General features: G+C 38.2%; 2 protein-coding genes across 2 annotated transcripts; both read right to left on the reverse strand.

Annotated features, from left to right (window-relative positions):
* Positions 1 to 3217: 3217 nt before the first annotated feature.
* On the reverse strand, positions 3218 to 4352 carry LOC119738515 (leukocyte tyrosine kinase receptor-like). The gene is made up of 3 exons (XM_038213416.1): positions 4326 to 4352; positions 3870 to 4006; positions 3218 to 3533 (listed from the first exon to the last, which is right to left on the reverse strand). Exons 1-3 carry the CDS (start codon positions 4350 to 4352, stop codon positions 3218 to 3220), a joined length of 480 nt encoding a protein of 159 aa, XP_038069344.1.
* A 111-nt stretch (positions 4353 to 4463) lies between these two features.
* On the reverse strand, positions 4464 to 21797 carry LOC119738516 (plexin-B1-like). The gene is made up of 25 exons (XM_038213417.1): positions 20658 to 21797; positions 17742 to 17948; positions 17277 to 17402; positions 16762 to 16877; positions 16231 to 16363; positions 14581 to 14734; positions 14148 to 14247; positions 13869 to 13986; positions 13426 to 13557; positions 12677 to 12772; positions 12410 to 12518; positions 11850 to 12040; positions 11281 to 11435; positions 10728 to 10842; positions 10460 to 10596; positions 9764 to 9931; positions 9204 to 9285; positions 8664 to 8891; positions 7944 to 8120; positions 7055 to 7259; positions 6244 to 6411; positions 5874 to 5954; positions 5248 to 5429; positions 4883 to 4992; positions 4464 to 4638 (listed from the first exon to the last, which is right to left on the reverse strand). The coding sequence occupies exons 1-25, from the start codon at positions 21795 to 21797 to the stop codon at positions 4464 to 4466; spliced, it is 4605 nt and encodes a 1534-aa protein (XP_038069345.1).
* Positions 21798 to 21955: the final 158 nt, after the last annotated feature.

A 21955-nucleotide genomic window follows, 5' to 3' on the forward strand; every position in this document is an offset into this window, starting at 1 on the left:
CACGTACATTTTGGTTTTCACGAACTGACACCCTGTGCAGTGTCACTTCGTGGTGACCAAAAATACCAGAATTGACAAATTTCTTGAAAATTCATTAGTAAAATTCGCTTATTTTAGATGATTTCAGCAATTTTAACCTCGTCATATTAAACTTCATGATACCAACTGCTAATATGTGCAAAAAAAGAAAATTTGAATTTTTTTTTTTTTTGTACACATGTGATGCAGAGGGTGTCAGTTCGTGGTGTCGGTGACGATATGTGAGCGGCTTTTCTTACCTTACATTAAGAACTATTTTACAAAGGTGTGTTTATTTTTTGCAACAGCTTTGATGGATGCCTCTTCTTTCACACATAAAAAAACAGGATGCAATTTATGTAATGCACCAATTTACATAAGGTAGAACGCATATGAATTTGGCAAAATAATGCATATTATGCATGTGGCATCTGACTTCACAGACTAGATTGTAGGAATGCACGAATCTCCATTGAATACCGGTCCAAAGGTGTGTTTTTTTCATGAGAGTCAAACGGTAAAGTTGTGTTGATAATGGAATATCCTCGGTCAATGTCTTTACTAAGGAGAAAATCTGTGCACACGTGATTGCGTAATAACATATACTTGGTCAGCTGGGAATATAGAGAGTCCTGCATGTACATGTATTGCAAATATAACAAGTAATGTAAATTATGTAATAGAATATATGCAGGTGGAGCATTTAAATAAAAAAATCCCATTTTATAGATTTTTGTATTGATTTCAATCAGGATTTAAATCAATCGTCACCGACACCACGAAGTAACACTCTACCGTGTAAAACCATATTTTTTTTCGATTTTCAGTTTTTTGGATTTTTAAACATTATTCATCAAGGCCTACCATTGCACGAAGTTTCAAAGCTTCAAGAGCTTTACTTTAATCATTACGCTAAGTATCCATGGCAACTTTTGCGCAAAAGTGACAATTTTCGTTTTCACGAAGTAACACTCAAGTTCCATTTACCATAGCAATGCATGGCGCGCACTCTGCTCATAAGTGAGCAAAACGTTTTCACGAAGTAACACTCTTCTTGTGACAAGTTGTATGAGCGCGCGAGCGCTGACCTAAAGTTGCACTTTCCTCGTGTTAAATACATTGAAGAGTGTTACTTCGTGAAAACAAAAATTTACAGTTTCGCAGCCTTTTCGGTTTCACGAACTAACACTGGACTTTTTTCTCTTTTTTCTTGTTTATTTAATACACAAACGGGTGAAAAACAGCAGATTTAATAAATTCAATTCATCAAGTGTCCAAAACGAGAAACCCAACTGAAAATACTCTGTCGTTTGACGCTAAGTGTTGTTTTAGAAGGCGTTCAACTTTAGTTGCCGTTTTCTCCGATTGCTAGTTTTTACTGGGCCCAATTTCATAGAGCTGCTTAATAAGCAGAAAATTTGCTTATGCACGAAAAAAACATTGCTTAGTAAAATTAGGTTAGTGGCCAAAACTCCATGTGATGTACATTGCTTGTGACTGGTATTTAGCTTTTGTTTACTTAGCATAACAATCGCATGGAGTTTTGGCCGGTCACCTGATTTTATTAAGCAAGACGTTTTTGTGCTTAAGCAAATTTTGTGCATAAGCAGCTCTATGAAATTGGCCCCAGTATGTAGATGGGTGTTACTTCGTGGTGTCGGTGACGCAATGATTAGAATTAAATAGATCAAATCAAACAACCCTGCTTCCCTAAAATACCCTACAAAATGGAACCCTCCGCATCAAGTATAAGAAGAAAGTCATCGGATAGATCGATGTCTGTGAGTATGTGATTATATGGCTTCAACACATCTAAACTAAATGCGTCGGCTTTTTAAACATAAATTCAATATTGGATAAGTTAGCAATATACCAGTTACTTATAACCAATTCTGATAATCTGAATAAAAAGGTGATCAAATATGTATCTGTGTATCAAATGAATAAATGATCCAAAAGCAAGATTATATAAAGTCAATGAATATCGAATATGAGCCTTTATACAGCACTTGGTACTAACTACAATCATCGTTACATAGATCTCCTAACTCTACGATATTTTAACAATTCATTTTCACAGGCATTTACCAACTGTTTCTGGTAAATTCTTTAACCTGTCAAGTCAGGTTGGTTTCTCTACATTAACTTGCAACCATTGAGCAGCTTGCCATACCTTGCATTAAGAACTCTTTTACAAAAATGCTAATTTCTCGCAACCTTCGACAGAAGCCTGTCCTTTCACCCCAAAAAATGTACATTTTTAAGGTAAACAAGATATCATTTTTAATAAACTGAGCTGCATTTCTATACATTTTGCAGAAGAATGCATATGCACGTGCCATCTGTCCACTCAGAATATTGGCCTTTACAGGTATTCCAAATATAAAATGTCAATTATGTAATACACTATATATCTTAATAATTAAATGCTGAAAAAACCTTTGTACACTACGTTAAATAAAATAACATTGCTATTATTGTTAGCTCCTTTTAGTTATATTTAAGTGTTTATATCAATGCTTTGTGCAGCTTGGAAGAAATTTCCCTATAAGCAAGTTATCATTTGCAATTTAACATGTATGGCTTATTATTGGTTTACCGTTTTTTCAGTACAAGAATGTTTTTTTATAAAGTTCAGATATTAACGTAGGATCATGTTTTAAAATGTTGAAATTGGCCCAGCAAATGGTTATATAATACAATACTGGAAAATCACTGTGTGTTTTAGATTAAACGGTACAAGTTTTAGGCATATTATAACATGTGAACATTTTTATCTTTAAAAACAATCATGCACTCATTTGCCCGAAATCCGAATATTATGAAGTAAAACAAAATGTGTATCTGCGAACTTTTCATTCAATGATGGTGAACGACAGTAATACCTCAGATTAAAATACCAATGTCCATAAACAACAAATGTCAATCGGAGAAAATGGCTTTTGGCATTGGTTCGGGACACTTAAACAGACAGATGTTTTGACTATTATAGTCTAGCTTGCCACCTTCTATATATTGCAAACGATTTCATTCCTATACACGAACATAAAAGGCTAAATCTTATTTTCTTAGGAATGAAAGTGAGCAAGGAGAGCCACCTTGATAAGTAAAGATTTTAAAATATTGGCCACTTGAAACAGACTTTTTCTTCAAAACATTTTCTTTTCGGATATCTCTTATCGGGGAATATGCACAGTACTTATCTAATGACAATTTTATTGACATAATCCAAGGGATCATGGGCGGCAGTCGCATGGCTCCCGCTGGTTTCTCCGTCACTACACGGGCCGTCAGCACCAAAGGCGGTCTCCTGCTGCATCGGGACCAGATAGCTGTCGTCTGTGACACCAGGTTCTTCGCGATGTTCGATGGGTCCCATACCAACCACTACCACACTAGGAGCTGCTACGTAGTCGCGATCGCCCTCCAACAGTTCTTCCAGCTCGTTGGCAACTTGGACGAAGGTGCAACGTGACTTGGGGTTGTCCTGCCAGCAACGTACCATTATGCCGTAGCTGTATCAGTCAGCAAATGTAACAAGAATCAAGATCATTAGATACTGCATTCTGGATCGTATCAAATTTTGCCTGCATTTTTACTTGAAACCCCCGACAGTACACTTTCCTTAATACTGATTACTATTATTGTTGTTTTTCACAACTAGAGAGTGTTATATCCCTACTTTAAAGTAAGGAAAACATCTGAGAGTGAAACAAGTGCATTAAGATTCCTTCGCCTTCAGAAAAAGTTGAGCAAAATGTAAAAGAAACATGTATACTTTTACAGCAGTTAAAACGACATTAAATGTGTATTTGTTTTTTAAAGTAATGGTGAGCGCTGTTTGAACATACATTTCTGGCGGGCAGTTCTTGGGAGCATCCATGCGTTGACCTCTCTTCAAGAAATCATACACATCTTGGTTGGGAATTCCTGGATACGGTTTTGCACCCTTACTGAAAATCTCCCATAGGAGCACACCGTACGACCACTGTAGAAAACCAAAGAAGACAATTTTTTTCAATGTAAGAGACCATTCTAATGATGCCTGTTCAACTGAGCTACCGAACAGTTGACATGAGCAAGCTGGAAAGGGTAGCAAAGATTAACGAAGATTGACCAAACTACATTGTATTTGAGTCTTTATTGAACTGTTTAATGAGATCTTGTGTCAAATTAAAATAAAAACGTTTATTACTAAGTTAACTTAGCAATCAGTTCGAGGTGGGCGTCTGAAGACGAAATACTCCAGCTAATGAGGGTCAGGCGCCTTGAAAAACATACCCGATGTAAATTATCAATAAACTGACGTTTAATGACCGGACATCAAAGTTCATGTAGATTCTCTTCGAAGGATAGTTCCACAGAACGCAAAGAGATGTGTTTTGCTTTCTTTTCCGTTAAGATCTTTATCTAAACATCATCTAACGTTCCAATCAAAGATGGATTTAATTGCGTACCACGTCAGTCCTGGCGTTGTACACTCGACGTTCCATGGACTCGGGAGCCATCCATTTGATAGGCAGCTTAGCCTGGGCATCGCCGCTTGTGTAGTAATCCGATTCGTGCATGTCACGGGATAGTCCAAAATCCGCTATCTTCACCAGAAGATCACTGTTCACCCTAAAGAGGTTGTTAAAAGTTGATCTTACTTTGGGGTCACATCATTAAAGAATTGCAATACCATTAATTCGAACTCTGGAGTTAATTCAATGAATGCATGTCCCTTGGTATCTCTGGTGCATAAAAATTATTTTCGATGAAACAGCTTACCGATTTCTCGTAACATTCATTTGCTTTTACTCATACACACACATAAAGACATGTGTAAAAGCCCCGGATGATATAGAAGAGAGGATACACTTACATGCAATTTCTGGCCGCAAGATCTCTGTGGACAAACTTGTGCTGAGCCAAGTAACTCATCCCGAGTGCGGCATGTGAGGCAAACCTCATCAGCAGAGATGTCGCCAAGGTCTAAATTGAAAGTAAAAACCTCCAATGAATAAATAAATACCACACTCAGAACAAAACACACGACATACTGTTTACGAAATGGAAAAGCATTTTGTTTAATAAATCTCGTGCACTGAGTGAACTATTAATTATCAAACGTAACAACATCTACCAAAATCACCATTAAGTCAGTTTAAACTCATGCCACTCATCACCAATTCTTTTATCAAAACTTCCTCTATTTATTATCGACATTGATCGCTCTTGACTACATACCTGTTTCTTCTTGACCAGATATGTCTTGAGGTCACCGTTGGCCATGAAGGGTATCACCACCAAGGGGTTTTTGTCCGCGTCAAAGGTCAACCCCAGAAGCCCCAGTACGTTGACATGGTCGAAGGTTTTCATGATCAGGCCTTCCTCCAGGAACTTCACCACATTTTTTGGGTCCAAGGTGTCTATACATGCAAAAATAAGGCATATTATATGATAACTGGCACGCCCAACTTACATTTGGCCAAGCTTACTACACAAAAACAGGAACTTGTATTTCAATTTATTTTCATCACCACAGAAATGCAATAACCCAGAGACACATTTAATTCAGTTCAAGAATATTTTACAACCAACAATTCGCAATTCTGAATGAAAAGACTCTTTCGGCTCTTTCATTCAAGACGCATAATGATTAATGTTGTTTAGTTCCTCTTTCTCGGTATAAGGTCATCCAACACCTCTTCTGTAACTCTAATCAGCAACAAGTATAATCAAGACCAAAATGCATACCATTCTGAAACTGGCCCTTTTTTAACCGAGGAACAACTTTTCAACGCTTTGTTTTGAATCCTTGATACTGTCGTAGAAAACATCTCTCACAAATGGCCGACTTTCTCATCACCAACCTTGCACTGTCTTTACGGCCACAATTTGATCTTCCCCTGACGTATCGTGTAGAACAGCTTTCAGTACACGCCCAAATGCACCTGTAAAATGTATTCAAGTGTTTTATACTCATCTTTTCTGATTATCTTTTTCTGGTACGAAGACTAGCCAGCTGGCAGACCAACCGACCTACCGGCTTACTAACAGACCCAGCGACTGGCCGAGTCTAAATAATTTCCTAAAGGTCGAAACGTGAAAATGTGTTTCAATCACGCCAATAACGGTTTGCACACACAGCCCCTTTATGTAGGCCTCTCCTTCTAAGGTAAAATAACAGCTTACACTTTGAACTCATGAAATGTTCATTGTTTCCCCGTACAAAGTCACTACCTTGTCCGAGAGTTTCCCCCAATTTCAGTTGGCTGAAGTCGATATGAATGTCGTCGGGAACGAAGCTGACCTTGTTGTTCAGGACAATGCGCTTTTGTTTTGGCTGAGCAGATTCCGACTGTTTCTGGGATCTATACCACCTGCGTCTTTTGACGTGGGAGTCAATTTCTGAGGAAAAGAGATAAAATGTCGCATTAACAGTAAATAACGTAATATAGTGGTAAGTTTACGAGCACGTTCAGGCTTACAAATCAAGATAAAACAACCTTTGCATGCTACACAAGATTCACAAGTTGTCTAAAATGGTAAACACAATCTTGACAAAAGAGTTCTATATTTACTTTTGTTTTTGTAGAGAAATTTGTTTCATCCTGTCTACAACTTGACAATTTAAAGTCAAATGAGAAGCACGCCATTTGAATTCTTTTGCCATGTATTTTACCATCAAAACCGGCTGCCCGTTAGCAGCCATCTTCAGAGTTTTTTTAGAAGTAGAACATAATTTAATACGGAGATGTGCAGCTACGTACTGTTTAATTTTTTTCTAAACTATCATAATTATGTTTGAAAATTAGAAATTGATAGGTAGCCGGTAGATACAAGTGATGAAGGATAATTGGCTTTGAAATTTGAAAGGGTTTCGTGTTTACCATTTCGCGGTCTTGCAATCAAGTGATTTTAACTTACAAGAGCATACTCATATAGACTGAGATGATACTCTCTCTTCACCGCAGTTTTGTGCACCTGTTTCTAGCACTCAGGAATTAAATATTCGAGTAAACTGAAGTCATCTCTTGCCACCAGCACTTACCGAGATGAATCGCCACTATCCTGCCCAATAGTCTTCGGTCGTGGGTGCGCTTCCTTTGCAATTGTTTGCAATACACGAAGGTAGCAGCGAGCAGTATCGCCATGGAGAGTGGAATGACCAAACTCGGTACAAGTATAGCGACAAGTGGCACCGTACTGGGATAGACCAAATAGCCCAACCTAAATTTTAAGTTATTGTGGCGAACCTATGGAATAACACAAATGAAATAATAAACTATTCAACATAGACTTGATTAAACGATTCAACAACTGACATAGACTTAACCAATTTGTTAATGTCGACGGTATAATAATCACTTTTGAAGAAACAATCAACAATGACAAAGTAGTGTAATTACGTTTTTGGGAGAACTGGCCGAATGTTGGGTGTTTTTAAACCTTTCGGATTGAGTACAACAGATGTTCAATCAATCTGAGGAACAATGTTATGAGCCGCTTTTCTTGGTCATTTTACAGCCAGAGGGGTCTTCTCTTCAGATTTCGGGAGTGTAATGACCGAATATTATGAAATTCTTTGACCGGATAAATACTGATTCCAATTTTCTAATTGGTTTACTATTCATAATGTCGAAACAATTGAACAAAAACTGAGAAAGAACTTCACATTTACAAGGTTGTTCTAAAAAATTTGTTGAAAAGCTTCAGAAAAACTTCATTTCTTTTAGATGTTTTTAAGGATAATATCAAATTAGCACAATAAAAAATTACCCGCAAGTCTGTAAAGGCGTACAGTGGCAGATCTATACGGGGAGGGTAAGGGGATAAACCTCCCCCTTGGGGCCGCACAAGAAGGAAAAAACTCGAAAGAAAAGAACAATTGACAGCTACCCCCCCCCCTCAATTCAAAAATGGATCCGCCCCTTACTTACCCATACCACAGGCAGACCTTTCCCGGTATCTTCTCCCATGTAGTCATCGGCTGCTGGTGCCTCCTCAGGCAATTCACATACGAGTGCTGAATCAGTGATCAGGCTAACGTGACAGCTCTCGACGCCGATCTTCACGATGATTTCTCCCTCTGTGATGGCGCTGTCAATCCGCTCGCCCTGTCAAAGCATCCACAGGTAATTGAAGTTCAATTGTTTTAAAGGAATTTTATTGGTATCTGCATTGGTATATTTCGGAAGAGTTTAGTCTTTTCGGTTGTGACAATTAATGCTCAACACTTTTATTTCTTTCTAAACACGAAGGTCATATGGCTGTATCACACGTAAGAATTTCTGTCGTTTTTCATGTACATGTACTCCTACACACCGTGTGAGGACTGAGGTAAAAAAGAAAGAACCTTAATTGTTATTTCACATCACATCTAGATTTGCTTTGCAATGACTGATCTGAGCTAATGAAGTTTTGTAACTCAGCAAGAGTTACCAAGATAGGCCTACTGTATTTTTTGGAAGATCCACGTGATTCAGGAGGAAGAGATATCAACTTGAATGTATCTTTAGTCACATATGAGAGGTGTTTCACTTTACAAAGCACTGTATAAGTGTGCTTCGTGCACGTTTACCGACAGGCCCCATATCTTTATACAGATAGAAAAAGCAATAAAAGGATAGGCGCATAGAATAAGACACGCGTATACCAACCGTGATTGTCAAGGTTTCTCCTTCTTTGTCCTTCATACCACCTTTAAATTTGTTATACATTGGATCCTCAAAGTACTCCAAGTTGGCATCGTTATCCTGAGACCATGTTAACAGTTGAGTGACCCCATCCATGATGAAGCCAAAGGTCAAGTTTTTATTGCTCGTGTCGAGGTCTGTTATGTTAGGAGACGGGCACCGCATCTCTGTTGCAGATTCACCTTGACATTCCTGCAAAATAAAGACCCACATCAGTCAGTTGACAATTCAGTTGACAATTGCACCTCTCTTTGTTTCTACTTCAAAACAGAAATGTGTTTAATGATGTAATGGCTGTCATTCTTTACTAGTACCCTTATTGCAATGTTCACATTTAAAGTGGTCGTTTGCAGTAACTTAGCAAAATAGAAGTTTTAAATGTTTTCCAATTATAGGCCTATATGTTGGAAGAATGGAGCAAGTAGATATAATAAGGGAGGTTGAGCAAGGATAGGGCAGATATATAATCTTTTATACAGATAATAAGTATAACACATTTCTCACCTCATTTGCATTAGTGACAACGATTTGACGGTTTCTACTTGTGTTTAGAAAAGTGCCAGTAACCGTCAACATTCGACCACCCCTGACAATTAAAATACCGATAGCAAATACTGAAAATATATTCTATACACTGAAAGATATGGGCTGGTGTAACATCACTCTAAACAATTTAGAAATGCAAGAACATGTTCACTTCCAGATATTTGAGCAAATGACATTTGGAAGTTTAGAATAAAGCAAAACATTTCACTGTAGTCTTCAGTAATAAAAAGATTTGTATTAGTCTGCTTCTTAAAACAAGCTAGCATAAATTTGACTGGGAGCTTGCTTTTTTGACAACTTCTACCTAACAACAGAAACATAACATTTCAATAATACCAAGACCAAAATTCCCCTATTGCCCTCATTTTGTTGTTAGAGTTTAAAAAATTTCAAACACCGAAAGTATCTTTTGACAATACAGGCTGTAACAGTAAAGATACAAATTAATGTGGACGTTACAAATTGAAGTATATAGCCCATGGTAAAACATATGAAGACATAAAATCATGTAGACTCACGAAACGATGCTTTTCAGAGGAGACACCTTAGTAATGGTAGGATTCTCAGCGTACGTGTACATATATGATGAGGTTCTCATGGCCCCATGGAAGGAGAGTTTCACAACATCTTTATATCCAACTTGGCCAGCAGTGGTTGTGCATTCTAGCATGGATTCAACTGGTTGGCTGAATAATTTGGGAAAGAAGGAGCAGAGGCCAAAAGACACAGGGCATGTTTACTAAAATCTAGTGTTAGACCCTTTCTGAAGAAAGGAAAAAGCGAAATTCATCTATGTGAATAATGGTCCTTGTCACTGTATGGAATTCCTCAAGGTAAATGAAAATTTGACGGTTTTGTTGTAATTCTTCACGAAAGTATTAAGTCTATTTTTAAATAAAATCATGGAAAAATAAAACATACTACTTTTACATAAATTAATTGAAATATATTTTTTTTAATTCACAACAACGAAATACTTATACAGTGTCGTGAACTTGGGGAATATGAATTATGATAATTGAAGGAACTGATTATTTGAAGCCACTGATAATAGCAATGTTGACGAGATCCCTCTTTTTCCTGAATTAATCATAATTCCACTTCTTAATTGTATTGTTTCCAACGAATGCTACAAGTCATATCATTCCAGAGTTAACTCAGGGGAAAAATTAGATTTTTCTTTATAGCGATTTGTAGGTAAAGTTACACAATACCCTGTTATCATGCAAGGACGGTCGCCGATGAACGCTTCAATATCGTGTCCCGTGTTGAGAGCAGTGCCATTCACACTTACTACCGTCCCACCGGCTTCTGGGCCGAGGCGGGGGTGAAATACTGTAATCCGTGGGTTCTGCAGTATCAAACAGTATATAACATATAACAGTAGACATAAACTTTTTTCCTGGACGCTTGTTCCAATGTTAGGCAGATTCCTAAGGGGTCAACTCAGTGTAAAGAAAACGGATGCAGGACGTGACTTACTGTGAAGCTAAAGTTGACCGTTCCTGAGCTGTACTGCATTGTACCATCTGCACCCGTGACTGTCAAAGTAACCAACTCGGCTCCTACACTCTCTACTCTCGTTCTGCAGCTGACACTGAAACGTAAAATGATATGTGAATTCGAAATATAAGGAGGTTGAGCAAAACTCCTTTACTTCATCGACTCTGGAAAATAATAACATTAACATGTTAAGCACAAAATGTATACTTTTAAGATTTGACAATGTTCAACAACATGGCACACATTCTGATGTTGACTAGATTTTGAATTGAGAATTCTGTAGGGACAAAAATACAATAATTTGATTAGAAATTCGAATAATTTTTAAGCAGGGCATACCGACATTGCCTCCAAATATAGAGAAAAAACGTATTATTACTGACAGAGAGCAATATATAGATAAAATTGTTCAATAGAAAGACTTTAAAAATGTGAACAAAAAGACGAAAAACTTAATAGCTGAATATAGTTCAAAGCTTGAATAAAAAGTACAAGGTAATGTCCTTGCATGAAGTACGATTTGACCCTATACCTTGCTCCAATTTGGTAGTCTGAGTTTAATCCAGCCAGATCACAGGGCCGATTGCCAACCATCACACTCACAACATCCTCAAATCTCCGACCGATATCAGTTCCCATCACATCTATGACTGTGTTGCCTTCAATGGGCCCAGTCAAGGGAAATACCTAACGCGTGATTTGGAAACAATAATACCATAACGCACAAACGCAAGTACATGTATCATGAAACAATGTATTTCAATACAACACATTTTTAGTAAATGCTCTTGAGAGACAGATTGTTCAGCTTGGTGGCTCATATGCAGTCATCCATATAAGCATATTTTATCATTATGATAGGTCCAACACCTTTGCTTATGCAATCATAACAATTTTTCCATCGTGCACATAACAAAATTTTCCTCTTTGTCTTTCTGTCACAAAGGCAGGCAGGTCAAATGGATACAAGGTGTTCCTCATTAGGAGGCATTAATCTTTGATACTTTGTGATAACTATGTATAATTACAAACATGTTGACAAGTAGCCTCACCTGGAATATTTAAGCGAATAATATTCAACTGGAGAGTTGTATAACGTACCTCACTCAGAACTGGATCAGGGCAGTTCAATCCGTTATCCAAAGTCACCCTATTTTCACTGCAAATTTCATTCAGTTTGCAAACACCAGACTCGCTCGGCATGGCACCACACCAAACACATTTGAGCGCTGGGCGGGCTGTAACACAACGGCTGCAGTCTGGCTTCTGGACTTCACACTTGTACAATGTTACTATTTGATATGAGCAGAATACAAGATAATCTCATGTCTTTCAACTCAATATTTTAAAGAACAACCTCCAACCGAAAAGTGTTATAACAAACGATGAAAAGCATATGAAAAGTATATTTTTAAAACGCGATATACACATTTAAAAAAAAAAAGTAAAAAGTTCGCACGGTTCTGAACTTTAAAGAATATTATAAAACAAACATCATTTTCGTGTGATTGTATTCTTAAATTCGATACTGAATTCGGGCAGCCAGGAGTGGGTGTGATTCTAAAAGGTAACAAAAGGACGTTTATCACGTTTTGGGGATAAAGTCTTCATACCTAACCATTTTAGACTGACTGACTCCTTAATCAGTCCTTATTCCTTACCGTCAAATCCATGTATGTCATCTAGGATGTGCGCAAAACCGTTTGTGTCAGACCATAAAACAGACAGTCTCACTTCCAGCTCTGGTTCATCATTGGAGAGGTATGTGTACTGTTAAAGGCAAGCATGCAAACAACGTTACCTTTTAATACCTGAAGCTAAAAACAACAACATTGTGTCCGGCCAATATACAAAATAAGTGAGGACTTTCATTCTTATTAAAAAAAACTTTAGCAATCCAAGGCAAAAAAAGTTGGATTTTAACTTACAGCCTTAGCTTGGCATGTGATCCTAATTCCATTGCGTTCTGCATTAACAACCTGTGGCGATCCCTCAACATCTAAGCTGCACTGATAGCTAGAAATCTGCACAAGGAAAACAAAGGGTGTAACGACCAATGTATTTTTTGCAAGGTTAAGTGAGTCAGGAAAGAGAATTACAAACTCAGATTTACTTTGCAGTATTTCCTTTCATGGACTCGGTAAAAGGTCTTTTGAAGTAAACAGCTTTATTTGAAAGTTCAATACTTGACAATGCGATGCAATGTTTATATTGCATGCCATCAAATGGTAATTCAAGAACAGCTTATCATTCAAATATTAACCTCTATCTAAGCACACGCAATGTTAATGCTTATGATATTATATATATGGTGCATAAAGCATTTGCAACTGCACCGACTACACTGGCCTCAAGTTTACATAGGCGGTCCTAAAAGTATAGTTATTATACAGCTAATGATAACTTTGCAATTCGCTTTGCATTTAATTCATTTAATTTAATGTCATAAAGAAGGTCAGATATCTAGAACAATAGCATATCGCAAACTATATCGGACAGTAATCCAAGAGGAATTGTATTTTCTTCTCGGGGATAAATTAAGCAAGGTTGCAAGGTTGGTATGAAAAATGACACTCTCAGGCATTGACAAGGGACTTTTCTGATAGACGGGGGTTATCAGATTACAGATTGTCATTGTGTTTGTTGTGGGGGTTTTTCCAGACATTAATAAACAAACCCCAGCTTCTGGCAGGTTTGTAGTAATGACAGTGATGTTCCTCATAATGTAATTAGGAAGCAGAACTTCAGCAGTCTGGTTCAGCAGCTGAGGGCAAAACTCAGGTCCTTTGACTGCAGAGGCGGTTGGATTCTGTGGATAAACGCCAACAAACAACAAAGTATATGTCATTGCCTCCCCAAAATGCACATTTGAAACTTATGATCTACTGACATCCGATAGGAATGGGCTAATTTCCAAAGTACTTCTATGGGTGCTTAATGGGAGGCCATATCCATTACAATAATCGGTGCCATTTTCATTAAGTAATGCGCAAAATAAGTATTTTACTGAAAAGTCAACCTAACTATAGGACTCTATACAATCAAGATATTTCAGTACAATAATACATTTTAAACAATTCAAAATATGTCTTGGTTTGGCTCGTATATTCTTGTTCTCACGTTATTTCCAGTAATGATGATTTCATTAGCACGTGTGCATGTGGAGCTATCATGAGTACATCTGTTCTCAAACACGCACCAATCGCAGGCCCAGCGACTACCAACACAGGATACACATCTACGTAAACAACCAAAGGGAATTGCTTATATTCAAAGATAAAACAAATATCATCAGGCAGACGTTCTAGGGGAAAAAACATGCATTTGAACAACCTAAAGGAAAAGACATTGAATTTCAAATACAACTAATTAATAGGGTATATAAGCTCGAATACTCACGAAGTGTGAGTTGAACACTCATAGGAGTAGAAGTCGGTGTCTATGAATTGAACTGAAGTTTCAGATGAATTAACACTCAAATCTACTCTTACTGCATCATCTAAGCAATAAATGAGAACAAATCTCTGCATTAATTAGTTGAAACAGACAATTACAAATATATTTATTGTGGGTACCAAATGCAGAAATCATTTTCATGCTGACAGGAAGCAAGTCGGTGTACCATATTTTACTGCCTATGAACACATTCTCTAAGTTGATATCCTTATGATTAGCCCAATAATGCGATTGAATGAAAAACGACACGCTTGTTCACAAACATCATTTCATTCTAGTTTGGACAAGAAGGAAACTACACGTCGACTTTTTGAATGTTTACTCTGTAAATTTTTGCCCTGAATAAATTCATATGGGTGTCTCTTATTGCACTTGCCTCCTTGTGGAATGGTAGGTATCCCATCACTGGGAGGTGACGTACACTCTAGTACTTCACCATTCTTCGTAGCTGGAGATTCGAATGACCCGAAATAACATTCATAACTCTGGCCTGTCCCTAGATCAGGTAACTGCTGCACAGTCAGGGTGATCTAAAAGTGAAAGTAAAAAATATATTAAATACTAATATTTATTTCATTAATATTCAATGACTCCAATAGTTAACTCCATTAGTCAGGGATACTGTAAACAAAGTTAAAATAAATTTGGTGAGCTCCAAATACCTGAGAATGAGTGACAGGTATAGTACATGAAGCACAACATTCTGAATCATTCCGACGCATGGTGACATTTTACAGTTGTTGACTGATGTGATGTGGGATATGACGTTTTGAGCACCCTCGGGGACGCATAGCACCCTCGGCTTCGCCTCGGGCGCTTTGCGTCCCTCATGTCCCACATCACATCAGTCAACAACTGTTTTGTCATACCTCTGTCTTGATGATGTGTTTTGCTTTTTTTAAGGGAAATTAAGGGTGGCAAACTGAAGGAATCTTAGAAAAATTTTCTTTCAACATATATAGATGTAGGGGCATTAAAACAAGCTTAAGTTCAGGGAAATTTGGGGTAAAGGTTTTAAAAGTTTAATAAAAAAAATCTTCTGTCCAGTTCTTTCACAGGAAGTGTCTCGAAACGAGTGTTCCTGCCCGTTTCTTCGCAGAATTCTCGTACAACGCGGACTGCGTAGTCGGTACAACGTTTGGTGTTTGATGAGTCTTGTTCAAAAGCTAAATCTTTTATTTGTTGTTTGTAGCGGCTCAAAAACCTTTTTGGGGCGGAGAATCTGTGCCTCCGGGCTCAGCTGACATGTTGAGGCTGATGAGGATCGTATACGAAAAAAACTAACTGTGTCAGCCCTGCATTTCCGAAGTTCTGAAGGCCTATAGGCACCGTTACTAGAGTCAGTCAAAACGTAAACATAATCTTAATGCCGCTCGTCGCTGGCCGCCAAATTAAAGTAAATATTGTCTGCAAATGCACTGCTCCCTCACTGCTATACATTATATCGTAGAACGTGAAAGTACTGCGGGGTACCAGTGAGTACAAGTATAGTCTGGTTTAAACGCGGTCCGCGCATAATGGTTTGGACTGTGGGGCGGGGACTAGTCTACATGCATGTGATATCACAATGTGATATACAACGGGAGTGTGCCATGCATATTTATCGCCCGGTCAGGTGATCGTCCTGGGCCAAAGAAAATACAGTAGAAAGACACAGGTATGACAAATTTTCTTAGAGAGTCACAAATTTCAAAACATAAAAAAGATTTTTGACATCAAATAAACAGGTCTCTGTACAAAGCCAAAATTTCATTAAGAATACAGAAAAATCAATACACAATTTACTCATCACAATTAAGGAGGCACAATAATTAAGCCTAATATTGAACTATAGGCGTCGCTTGAACTATACAAGTATAGGCGTCGCATTGACGAAAAATATTTCCGCGTACCTATAGGCCAATCTGGATATGTCCATAACAAATCTGCACTTTGAAGAAAGTGTTTAGTTTGAAAGTATGTTTAAATTTTGTTCCTATAAAGATGTGAGTAAGATGTAATCTCAATACATCTGGCTCTAGCTCACCTGTTGCTCAGTGACTGTAATTGGCAGGTTATCATAGGGAGCTACATCGGTAATACTTATGCACTGAGCAGCATTGTAAGCCAACCATCGAGTAGATACATCAGGTGATGGACAGTCGGAATATCTCGTACATCTAAGACAGAATTCAATGTTATCATATGATCAGGAAAGCAAAAACCAAAACGGAAGAGCATGAAATGCTTTACTTTCTCGATTTCATTGAGAAACATCGTTTCTTTCACGTACACATAACATCGGACAACCATGCAATGAATAGGCTCCTTGAACTTTATTAACATATACAGTGTAAATAAAAAAGAAGTTCTATCACTGACACAATCAACTAGACTGACCAGCTGTGGGAACTCTCCTAATAAATTACTTCCATTCCAGAGTGCACAACTTATATATGTTTACCTACACCATTAATGCATTAAATCTAATTGTTGCACCCCGTCTGAGTGGTGATAGACTACCGTTCTTACACCCCTCAACTCACTCAAACATTTTGGAGCATTCCGTGTGACTTACCGTCGTTCCAGTGTGCACCATCCACAATATGGGTCTCCATCATTCCCTGCATCAGTCCCAATACACGTTTCGCATGTAGTGTATTGGCCACAATTCTCAACGCGAAGCTTCACCAACTAAAGTGTAAAACATATTGTACTTTTTTTTTACAATCTTAATGTTGAGAAAAAAGTATTGATTTCATCATCAGGAAACTTTTTTTTTCTTTAAATCTTGAATCTGGTTTTTAGTTTACGAAGCAAAGGAACAATGTTTATTGTTTGCATTTGGCCAAATTCGTTGTTATAAATAATACTCAAAGCACCGAATAGTTTCTGTGGCTTTTCATAAATGACTGGAAATCTAGTTGCTATTAAAAAAACACATTTGCTTGTCAGCTTAGCTTTTGACTTTTCTGTTGACAAATCTGTCAACTTTTCTGCTAATGCGAAGCCCACGGGGGACGCTAAATCGAGCAGAGAAAGTTATTATTCAGTTAAAAGCATTCCTCCTCGGCAGGTTAGGTATGCGCTTACCTTTTTTTCCGTCAAGAGAAAAAGTACACGTGTTGTGTCATCCACCTTGACATCTGGCAGAACTGGACTGGTATCAACGCTAATGCGTTTATAAAGTCGGCTGGTAGTGTAACTTTCCACATGAACCTAATGACAAGATGCATAATTACGACACATAATAGGACTTAAACAATCTGTTTACACCGACATTGTACATAGAGAGTTAAGACGTTTTGACATGGACATGGTCAACCCGGCATGCACTGCTTGCCTTGAGTGTTTGTTCATGCAAGCCAATTTATTAAGAGAAACCAAAACTAGCTAATTGTTTCTCATTATTAAATTTTCAATGCGTCGTGATAGTAACCAAAGTCTCGAGTGCAAGGGGTGTGAACGAAATGGTTTGAAATAAAACTGTTGCTACACATTCCAATTTAGGCTCTACGACGACTTCAGCCACATTTAAATCGATTAGGGATAATTTACCTTGAGTAGATCTCCACTCGATGTTCCGATTAAAGCGATTGTGTGGTTGACTTCTATTGTAGTTATGATGGATGACATGAGAGTACCAGGCAGCTCTAGAATTGCCGTGGATGAAACGGGGGCCATGCCCTTGGCGTACTTGAATAATGGCGTTTGATTATCATCATTGGTAACGGGTATGCAGAAATAGCGATCCAGAATGTCAATCTATAACGAAAGTAGAAAGAAGAAACATGATTAAAACAGTAAAAGCAATATCGTGGTTCAGCAGTGGCAATTATCAAGACACATGAATCCAGGAAGTTCAAGGAGAGTCGTTGATGAAACGAAAATTTCAATCTAATTTAATTTAAGGGGTTTTATTATCGATTCGTCGCAGCCCAAAGGCTGAATTGTGGACGATATACAATCGTCAATACACAATATATACGTCAATATACAATAGAAATTTCGATTTCTATGTTATAACAAATTATCATGCCCAAATTCACGCGTTACCAATCCTATATCAGAAAAAAGTATGAGTGCTTTAGCGTGTTTATGCAACCACATTGATGCATCAGCGAGGGGACTACAAAGAAAGCTGCCTTGTTTTTACCATCATATGGTTCAATTACCTATAGTTTGCACCATTATTGCAGAAAAACACAGTTTGAACCGTTCAGCCTTGGACAGAGGGCTTGGCTTTACACGACAGGTTTGCTATGCATTTTGGGGGCATTTTAGGGCCTAAACAGAGTAATGTGACCGGCCAGACTTAAATTCCTGTAATTATGCTGCCAGGTCCCGTCTGTAAAATGTTTCTTTGTCGATGTCTTATATTTTTAACATAAGCGAGCGATGCGAAAGTTGTCGAAGCATTTCGAGCGCCCTTTTGTGTTTTCCATTGAATTTAGCATACTGAGTTGCGTAACAATTAACATATGGCATGCAGTGCGAAAAACCTTTTATTCCGTGCAGTGTTATAAAAGCATAAGGCTTCGGACGCACATTCCTTGAATTTTTCGCTAGTTTTCTTGGATAGTAAGCAAGCATGGGTAGGTCACTTGACTGCTGCCAGCCACACCTTATTGCGAGCCAGCTTTATTGTATTTTGCTGTATTTCGTACGTGGTTTTGCCATGGTTAGCACGCCGCATGTGCATACACATATCATGTACTTGCATATCGTGTAGTTTGCCCAAACATCCCGAGGCATAGGTACACAGGCCGCAACTGCTCCGGTAAGTGTTTCAACTTGGTAAATTTGACACATTTTTATGCCATGAATACTCAAGGTTGGAAGCCAAGTCTGTATGAAACATTTTTATGCCATAAAATAAATATCCCAGGTTGAAAGCCAAGTCTTAGTATATGAAAATTGTGCATAATATGACTTGAATTTTCGATACCGAACCTCCTTGTAATATTTGCACATTTTTTTTTTTTTACCCTTTTTTTTTGCTTCAAATGTCGGCTGATGACTGCAAATGGCATGAATGGTGCCCGACTAAACTTAGTGCAAATATATATGGGAATCCAGAGAGGCCACATAAAGCTTATTCTGGACCATAACCCAATCTAAAAACACGTTAAAATTGTGCAGCAGCAGGATTCCAGTCAAACCAGTGAGTTTGGCGGTTTTGAGACATCATCTTTCATTGATAAAAAAAACTTTTTCATTTTGCCGAAGCGCATGGCTACGGCGACGCGCGCGCATACCAGAAACCGGAGACTTTTTTTTTTTTTGGCCTAAGGATGTGTACATATGTACGGTGGCGATGAAACATTTTTATTGGCAGTGATGAATTTAATATTCCTTCATCGAAACATTTATTAATATTTATGAGATTACCTAGTATGTACATGTACAGTAATTTTATTACAGCTACTGCTTGTGGTTTTTGGTGGTTCCCGATGGTCACAAATAGAGAAGCCTTCGCGAGTAGACCAGTGTATCCTACAACCAGCATCCATAACATTTGGGTACGTGTATAGAACATTATTGCTTGAAATGTGCCTGAGAAATTGGAGATTTGGAGATAAATGTTTTGTAAAATTGTTGCCTAGCAAGTGCTTATGGAGATTATTTCTCCGTGATTAAATTTCCACGCCTTTAATATTTTTTTGCCTCTCTTAAGAAATGTATTTGCAAATTCGCACCAGAAACATTTCTAAGGAACAAATAAATGGAAATTGAGGTGTATAAAACCGCTAATGCAATTTCTCATGATGAGAGATAACCAAGGATAAGGAGAGATGGTTATTTAAAGTAATTAAATAACTGAATAATTGGATTCGTAGTCATTGTATATTTGAAATTAAATTAATTTCCATTCTTCTGTTTTTTGTTATTGCAGACTGCTTAAGAGTGACTGTCGGTTTTTTCCGTTTTGTAGTAATACAATTTTGATCAATTAAGTGGAATTATATCCCTGTGTCACTTTCAAATCTTCTGCATAACCTTCCCAGCTCAGTAACATACATCATGAGCAGAATAGCAAAGGCTAAGAAGCACTCACTGGACCTGGTCCCCATCTGGAAAGATGGAGGCGTAACCTGTGCATTTGCGTTGGGTTGAGTTGAGTTGGGTTGGATTTACGCCACAAAAGTACAGGTAATCCGCATTTTGATTCGTAGACGTGATGCAAACCGCTCTTCAAAAAGTGGATTTTGTTTAGTTTGTATATTTTTTTCAGATTTTATCATTTTGGACACAAATAACCCGCTCTGCGAGAGCCGAATTGTTGTCTACTAGCAGCCAATAATTTAAAATTTGTGAAGAAATAATTCAATGTCTCATTTTATTGCTACAAAAAACCGAAATTGAAGAAAAAAAAACCTGTTAGAGGTGTAACTCGAAAACAAAACGGGGAATTCATCTTTGTATTTTATTAGAGAAATGGCAGCATCTTTCCTAATATGCTTCTGTACTCGCCCCGAACGTACTGCAAAAATAACCCTGCAAATAGTCAACAGAGTACGTATTTCCATTCTGAATACATCCCCGCACTGCTTCTCTGAAGGCAGCCAAGATATCCGTCATCCTGTACACACACAATGCTGAGTGATCGATGGGTACATCACTGGTACCCGGAGCTCCTTGGTTCTTGGCAAACACAGCATACAGCACCTGCTCGTCTGCATGGAGACCCAATGATGCCGCTAGATCAGGTCCTGCTGGTCCAAAGTGAGCTGCTTGCACCAAGCTGTACACACTGCCATCTGATCCACTGCACTGTAGAGCAATTTCTGTGTAGGCGTCTAGGTTTGGACCGCCTTGACAGACTCTGCTCATCTTAGTAACAAACTGGGCAGAATTCAAATCTTCTTTCTGAGAGGAGACGAAGTAGGTGAATCCACTGTGTGCAAATGACCTAACATATTTTATCTTGTAATTGGCATGTATGGCATCCCTAATTAAGATAACACGGTCCTCGTAAAGTGCTGGTAAAGAGGGGTACTCTTCGAGATTTCTTCTTGTTATTGCCGGAAAGTTTCCCAAACTATCAATGTTTTTCCCACCATATGTAACAGCCACATAAAGCATTTCTTGTCCACTTCTTCCTGGAGCAATCAGACTAACAGTGGATGCGTCCTCAAACCCAGCAACGTAACGATATGATTCCATCATCACGTTACTAATATCCTGCAACTGTCGTAACTGACAAATACCATCATACACACCACCACAGGTTATCAAACTGTTTGGCCGAGTACTGTCAACTACCAGTATCTTGTTGTAGTTATTTGTAAGGTGACAGAGCATCACACTATCTGGCCTGCTGGCATCACAGGTTGAAACATTCTGTTTCTCTTTCAAACTACTGTCCAACCTGTACAACCAATTGACAGCCCCAGCATACACATCGCCATGGTCACTCAAGGCAAAATGGTTGAACTTTGATGCCCGTCTTTCGTTTTCACCCAAAATATCAGGATTGTCAAAGCTGGCCAACTCATAGTCTGACAGGTCTCCGTGCCACTCAGCTGATGTGATAAAAACATTTATGCAGATGACGCTCCAAGACAGAACAATTGCCCACAAGAGGGTGGAGTGTCTCCTATAAGACTCCATGATCTTCAGTTCACGGTGGATGTTTGAGATGGCAACGCACCGACCCTTTTATATCATGCAGTGGGTCGTAGAGAAAAGTCTATAGTCACAGGCTGTAAAAAATAATAAATACAAATTACCAAGGTTTACAGTACAGTAAGAGAATCCATACAATGAAA

Source organism: Patiria miniata, unplaced genomic scaffold, assembly GCF_015706575.1.
Source record: "Patiria miniata isolate m_02_andy unplaced genomic scaffold, ASM1570657v1 HiC_scaffold_3, whole genome shotgun sequence".
In the NCBI taxonomy this organism is placed as follows: domain Eukaryota; kingdom Metazoa; phylum Echinodermata; class Asteroidea; order Valvatida; family Asterinidae; genus Patiria; species Patiria miniata.

Coding starts and splice junctions, on each gene's coding strand:
- LOC119738516 (XM_038213417.1), bottom strand. CDS start 21,797: ATGGAGTCTTATAGGAGACACTCCACCCTCTTGTGGGCAATTGTTCTG. Junction 17,949..20,657: donor ATTTTTGCAGTACGTTCGGG/GCGAGTACAGAA, acceptor CTTTCGTTATAG/ATTGACATTCTGGATCGCTA. Junction 4,639..4,882: donor CTTGCGGCCAGAAATTGCAT/GTAAGTGTATCC, acceptor CAACCTCTTTAG/GGTGAACAGTGATCTTCTGG.
- LOC119738515 (XM_038213416.1), bottom strand. CDS start 4,352: ATGAACTTTGATGTCCGGTCATTAAAC. Junction 4,007..4,325: donor TTGATGTCCGGTCATTAAAC/GTCAGTTTATTG, acceptor GGTTTTCTACAG/TGGTCGTACGGTGTGCTCCT. Junction 3,534..3,869: donor AAGAACTGCCCGCCAGAAAT/GTATGTTCAAAC, acceptor TGACTGATACAG/CTACGGCATAATGGTACGTT.